General features: G+C 38.9%; 1 protein-coding gene across 1 annotated transcript; it reads right to left on the bottom strand.

The window, feature by feature from the left end:
* Positions 1–5069: 5069 nt before the first annotated feature.
* Positions 5070–5339, bottom strand: Sertm2 (serine rich and transmembrane domain containing 2). The gene has a single exon (XM_029533990.1). It carries the CDS (start codon positions 5337–5339, stop codon positions 5070–5072), a length of 270 nt encoding a protein of 89 aa, XP_029389850.1.
* Between the last annotated feature and the right edge of the window lie 1998 nt (positions 5340–7337).

The following is a 7337-nucleotide window of genomic DNA, read 5'->3' as shown; positions in this document are numbered from 1 at the left end:
GTATAGGGAACTTTCGGGATAGCATTTGAAATGTAAATAAAGAAAATAAAAAAATGTGAAAAAAAAGAAAGGTCAATTTGCAAATTCATCTGGATATCAAAAAACGTAGGATAGCAAAACCTATTCTCAACAATAAAAGAACCTCTGGTGGAATCACCATGCCTGACCTTAAGCTGTACTACAGAGCAATTGTGATAAAAACTGCAGATACAGTGACAGACAGGTAGATCAATGGAATAGAATTGAAGACCCAGAAATGAATCCACACACAATTTGTAAAACACAAGAAAATCAAGAAGAAGGAAGATCAACACGTGGATACTTCAATCCTCCTTAGAATAGGGAACAAAATTCCCATGGAAGGGGTTACAGAGACAAAGTCTGGAGCTGAGACGAAAGGATGGGCAATCCAGAGACTGCCCCACTCGGGGATCCATCCCATAACCAGCTACCAAATGCAAACACTATTGCATATGCCAGCAAGATTTTGATACAGCTGTCTCTTGTGAGGCTATGCCAGTGCCTGGCAAACACAGAAGTAGATGCTCATAGTCAGCTATTGGATGGAACACAGGGTCCCCAATGAAGGAGCTAGAGAAATTACCAAAGGAGCTGAAGGGGTCTGCAACCTTATAGGTGGAACAACAATATGAACTAACCAGTACCCCCAGAGCTCGTGTTGCTAGCAGCATGTATAGCCAAAGATGACCTAGTCGGCCATCATTGGGAAGAGAGGCCCCTTGGTCTTGCAAACTTTATATGCCCCAGTACAGGAGAATGCCAGGGTCAAAAGGTGGGAGTGTTTGGGTAGGGGAACAGGGCGGGGGGAGGGTATAGGGTACTTTCGGGATAGCATTTGAAATGTAAATCAAGAAAATATCTAATAAAAATTGGAAAAAAAAGGCAGCAGAATTGTGATAATTCTTTTTGAATTATTGGGGAGGGAGAATTAATATCTCTAGAGTTCTTGTGTTATAGAATGGATAGTTTTGAAATGTTCATTCAGTACTCAAAAAGCAAAACATAGGGAGGGTACTAAATGCTAAGGGAGGAGCACAATGAATTGCAGTGCAGTCTTGATATTTGTGTCTGTACAACTATGAAGAACTTACAAATTTCTCCTGTCTCCTGTACTGTCTCGTCCAATAGACTGCATCCTTTCTCTCCTCATTATTCATAGGGTTACTGCAACAGTTGAATGAAAGCACAAAATGGAAGCTCCGCTTAAAATGTGTCCTATTAGGTTGCATTGATGGCTCAGAAGTTAAGAACACCTTTCCTTGTAGAGGCCCCAGGTTTGATTCTTTGCACTCATGTGGCTCACAACCATTCCTAACTCCAGTTCCAGGGACAGGTCACCCTCTTCTGACCTCTGCGGGCACCAAGCAAGTCCATGGTGGACCTGCATACACGCTGGCACATTTAACATAAAATATCTAAATCTATTTTTGAAAGAAAAATATCCTACTGGTGTATGTGTGTGTGTGTGTGTGTGTGTGTGTGTGTGTGTGTGTGTGAGAGAGAGAGAGAGAGAGAGAGAGAGAGAGAGAGAGAGAGATCTCACTTGTTCTTCACATTTACTCTCATTGATAGTTGAATGGTATTCAGGTTTTCATCGCATGCTATATAAACAAGTTTGCCCATCAGTTTGCAAGTGGCAAAAGAATGAAAGCAGGGAAGCTAGTAAATATCAAATTCTAATGAGGCCTCCAAATGAGAAGTCCCACAAACGTGTCACAGTTAGTATAATTTATATTGCAATACAGAAGCTAATGCAATGCCATTTACATCTTCAGAGGACACACATTTGTTATCAGCAAACAAAAGAGTCAGCATTTATTATCCAGGGATCAAAGCGACATGCTGAATATTAATATGACTCTGATTCCATTTTAATACAATATGAATCTAATTAAAATATAAATAAATTAAAACCAAAGAAATTCCAGTTTTCCTACACATCTCTTCATTTTTGTAAAACAAAAAACAAAAAATAAAAATCACCAAAGTTACCTTGTACAAATGTGGGTGAATAAAATGTATTACTTAATGTAACTATTTACATGTATTAAATGGACAACCCCTTCTACCTATTTAGTAAGTATTGTGGGATCTGCACATTCAAAATTAGTTACTGATGTCCAAAATTTTGAATTTGGCATCGATAGAAAGTTTAGACTGGATAAATTCATCTTTACTTGGTTAACATTAGCATTTGTTGCTCAATATATAATCCTAACCCTTTGCAATATGCCTTGTTTCATATGATTAATGATTCTGAAGTATATGCAATGTACATCTTTAGTAGTGCCCATATTAATATTGTATTTTATTTGGAGAATTCAGGTGATGTTTGTATTAGGCTAAATTGCTGGGATTTGTTGATATATGAGCGTTTTTAATATACATATGGTCCAGTAAAGTGTATATTTTTCTTAAAATAGAGTACATATACATGTAAGTGACCTAAATGTTCATATGCCAGATAATACATAAATTGAGGGAGAATGGGGTGGGGCAGGGAATTGTTAAGTCTGTATTTTGCACAGAAAAATAAATTATGTCCACTGATTATTATAGCTAACTTTTAAAGCAGTAATATGCTAATTAATACATTTTGAGGATATAATATACTTGAATAGAAATAGAGATGTTCTTTTCTTTGCCATCACGAAAGCGTTCCACTTGTTTTCTTAAAGAATAAATACCGTGTGAGTTACCATCATGACACATCTGCTTAAATGCATTTCCATTTATGTTATATCACTTGAAACTGTGGTGGATTACATTGCTATTTTGGTGTAATATCTGCTGTGTGCCATGGCTAATGCTAAGTTAAGATCTGGATCCCATAGGGGTTGCTGTGATGAAAGAGGGTGGTTGTTTTCTTGGTGAGCAATGTGATCATAAATTAGGAATTATCACCTAACGGAGTACTTCCAAAGCAGTTTTACTATTCTAAAGTTTAGGGTGGGGTGGTTAGGTCATGGACAGGCTACATCTTTATCAGCTTCAGCAAGGCACGGAGGAGCTTGCTGTTCACTGTTGTTCAAAGTGTAAGCAGATCCAACATTTTCCAGCCAATGACTTCTCTACTGTAAAGTGCATTTGAATACTGTGGACGCCAGAAGGAGAACCTGGAATGAGGGGATACCTGTGTCCTTAAGTCCTATATTGCCAGCCTTGGGAAAAGCCCATGTAGAGTTAAAAGTAAAACATTTCAAAAGTATTGATATAGACACAACTTAACCTACCAACATGTATTCCTGTAAGAGTGACTGTGCATTTTGAAAATATGAAGCCCAAAGTCTTATCCAAGTCTTAGCCTACCTGATAATTTCTTATGAATCATGCAGAATGCAGCTGCTATCGCGAATGGTGCCCAGTTGGAACAGGTGTGGCAGTCAGCCTAGCTGCTAAGTTTAGTTCCGCATGTGGGGATTTTACACTGTGCAGCCCCTTGGAGAGGAGGGCATTGGCAAATGACTGTGTATAAAAGTAGAACGCTCTTGGGAATTTCACCACCATGCTAGATTTAGATCACAGTAAAGGGGCCAATCTAAATTGGTTACAGACTAAAAAGATATATGTCTGGCACAGGTGCCATGAATTTCACATCCAGTCCATTTTAATACCACCACCTCAGTCCCCAAGGGGACTTGAAATTTGATGACCATGCTTTAATTACAAGGGGCAGCATGTGCGTGTGTGTGTGTGTGTGTGCAGGTAAAATCTAAGACAGGTATACCATTTCTTTGGTGGTAAAACTATGACTAATTTTACAAATTCTAATTTGTAAACGTCACTCATCTCCTTTGGTTTTACTTTGGAAAGTCAAGGTTTTTGTTTTTGTTTTTGTTTTTTAATTAAATTATCCATTACTGGTACACTAGAGTTACTCATGAGAATGGAAATTTTCAAAATATATTTCTCTTATAGATAATAAGCGAAACACTTCATTTTTTTTGGCAGGGATTAGGAAGGGGGGAACATTTTCTGGGAAAGACAAATGTGATCTTTGAGGACACTGATCTTATAAAGAATCTGTTGCAGAGTAACTTTTAGTCCTATCTCCCTTCATCTCAGTTTGTCTTATGCTCATATCTAGAAACTGACGACAAAATAGCTCTCTGAACAGTTTTCAACAAGAAAAACTTGAGACCCAGAATGCTGGCAGTCTTCAGTCAAAGTCAGTCATTCAGTAACAGAATCCCAAGGCCATTTCATTTCTGCATTGAAAGACACTTGGGCCTTCTTTGCCAAGTCTGCCTTCAAATCAAGTTCATATTCATGTGCAACTCAATCCTGGGAGGGCAAAAAAGAAGCTGCGTCTATAATGTAGAAATCCTTATCATGAGAACAGTTTGACTTAATTTTTTCCTTGATTTGGAGGCAGCTCCTTGTCTCCAATGGTAGTAATACATCTGCAATCATCAGAGTTTTAACAAGTTCAGTCATAGTAACAACACAGACACAATAAACTCATTTTTTTTTTACCAGAAATGTTCTGCAAAATTTCTCTTTAAATTGTAACAGGTTCTTTAAACATCTTCTTTCATTTTGAAGAAACCTGATGCTCTTTTGAGGAAAGATGAATAATCCTAACACTTCGCCTGTGACACGATTTAGCTCTATGTCAGATGCCCATGTTGTGTGCGAAGCAATTATTTAGGGCCAAGGTAATAAATTAAAGCCTGTCTTTTTTTCTGGGGGAGGGGTCGTTACACAGTCAAAGGTAAAGTCTTGTTCACTCTTGCAGCTTCCAGGGATCTTGTGTTTTAACAACTGCTGCTTATGAATTTCTGTGGTCTGAGGTTTGTTCAAGGCTCAGGCTCTCTGGTTACTATGGAAACCTGCCAGCCCAGCCAGCTGCTATTTCCCGTATTCCGTTCAAAGAATGACTCTTAAGCCTTTTAGAGGTCCCACAAGCACAGTCAAGAGGCAGAATGACGAGCATCAAACACAAGCAGCTTGTTACGTGGGAAGTCTCACGTGAGAAAGGAAGCTTCCCTAGGTGTCAGCACGCCAGGGTTTGCTTCTGTCCACCAAGTCTCAGCATCATCCTGATTTTAAGGAGTGGGAATTCGGCTTTGCATCTCTACATCTGTGAACTGAGGAACACTTTCAGTGCTTTCAGTGATGGGTGAGATGACATGTTTGAGCCGAAGAAGCATTGTGAAAAGCAGGATGAGAAGAATGGCCAGGAGACTCAGGAATAACCCGACATACATGTACAGGTTGGAATACTTGTCTGAAGTGGTGTCAGCCTCTGTTGCCAGAGTGGGAAAATGAGCCCGTCCAGTGAGATTTCCATGATACTTAAAAAGTACCTCCGTCATCACTCAAGACTTGAGTTAATATTTGCTTCTATTTGATTTCTTATTGCCCCTGAGGCATTCCACAGTCCCTTAGCCTGTCTGTGAATGTATTGGTCGCGTTCTAACAATCTGCTACAGAACAAAATCAGTAGTGTATAAGCAAGATGGAAGTGGTCTTCTAAGTTGCCAGTTGTGCTTCCCTTCCCTCTAGCAAGCAGCCCTCTCCCTAGTTGGCTTATCAGAACGTCTTAGCAAGTTTAGCTAAATAGATAGATAAATAAATAAATAAATAAATAAATCTATATTCAGTTCTCACACTCTTAATTTTACACCAGTGAAAATAAATATGATAAAACTGCTTTATAATACTGACATGGAGACAAGAATCTCCTAGGAATTTTTCTTTTCTTTTCTTTTCTTTTCTTTTCTTTTCTTTTCTTTTCTTTTCTTTTCTTTTCTTTTCTTTTCTTTTCTTTTCTTTTCTTTTCTTTTCTTTTCTTTTCTTTCTTTCTTTCTTTCTTTCTTTCTTTCTTTTTTTGTAAAAGGATAAAAGGCTCCTTTTTATCTACAGCTCTGCAGATTGATGGTGTAAATTTAATTGGGTTCTTCTGTGAGACTATTTGCTAAAGGTTTTGGATCTCTCTGGCTCAGCATACCTGAGTTTTCACCCGTTATGCCTGAATTTGTCAGTCTCCCCTAAGGTCGGAGACTGTAATGCCCCTGTCAGATTCCCAGCTTGAAGGATATGAGAATGCAGGAAATGAATTGTCTATAGCTTTGTGGCCATCCCTTGTGGTAGGCTGCAGGGAAGGTGTTGTCACACCCACTGATTCTTAGGAGGAGGAGGAGGAGGAGGAGGAGGCAGATGAGGAGGAGGAGGAGGGGAAAGAAGTCTCAGAGATGCTGACAACTGGCCAGGGCTCAGAGAATTCTTCAACAGATTACTTTTCCTGAAAATAAATAAAAGAGAAAATGGCACAATTATTTAAAAAATAGGTGGCAAACTATTTTGAGATAGATATGAAAAAATGTATTGCAAATTAGTTTACCCCCTGAGCACTAGCTTTAAAACAAACATGACTTTACATAATTCTAAATGCCTTTTTCCCATGCAGGAAACGGCCATTAAAAGGTGAAAGAATAGCACGCACTAAACCGAAGCTAATTACTAGGCTACATTAGTAAAGTGTTTTTCACGCTGTCCGATCATAAGATTTACCTAGAGTTCTTATTAATATACAGATCTTGATCCCCAGCCTAGATTTTTGGATACTAATCTTCCAAGTACGACTTTAGAGATTCAGACTTTATTGGTCTGGGATGGGGCTCAAGCAGCGCTAACTTTTTAAAGCTCCCCAAGTAACTGTAAATTGCAACCAGGACTGAGAAGCTCTGTAAAGCTGGCCATCGAAACAAAGACCTAAATTTCAAGATTTGATGTTCAGTCTCCAGGTCCCAGTGCCAGTCCTCACTTTAATGAATCACAGAGTGTTCAGAAGTTCAGGCTTCCCTAATATTGTTGTTGCTCTTGCTCATTTGGTCTTGTGCTGTGAGGATATTCATTTGATTCAGTCTTTGTAAACCAAAAGAACTTGGGGGGGGTATGCCTATTCTGAGTAAATAAGGACTGACCCTTGTCCTTATTGGTAGAAGCAGTCCTATGTGTAAATAGAATGGTTCTGCTCACCAGTTCAAAGATTAAACGAGAACATAAGGGACTAAAATAAAAAATGGAAACAACCATAATTTGTCACACTTGTGTAGGCAATGACAGCAGTTGCTGTCAATGTAGCCTTGTTCTGTCTCTTTTTCGTAGACCTAATGAGTCTTATTAGAAGTAGATCCAACAGTCATGTTACTCACTTATCACCAAGTTTGGCCCCTACTGGGAGCACTTCAGACTGAGTTAATATTCCCTAGTCTTCACTGCTATATTTTGTGTGACTCACATACATCTCAGTCTCCCCACTTCCCACACAGAGCCACCGTGGTCATTAGAAATGAGCAAAAGAGAGAGGG

The sequence above is a fragment of the Mus pahari genome, chromosome X, assembly GCF_900095145.1.
Source record: "Mus pahari chromosome X, PAHARI_EIJ_v1.1, whole genome shotgun sequence".
Lineage (NCBI taxonomy): Eukaryota > Metazoa > Chordata > Mammalia > Rodentia > Muridae > Mus > Mus pahari.
Note: the sequence above shows the minus strand (reverse complement) of the source record. Positions and strands in the feature narration are given on the sequence as shown.

Bases quoted from the DNA above. Each gene is read 5' to 3' on its own strand.
- Sertm2 (XM_029533990.1), bottom strand. From the start codon at position 5,339: ATGACGGAGGTACTTTTTAAGTATCATGGAAATCTCACTGGACGGGCT.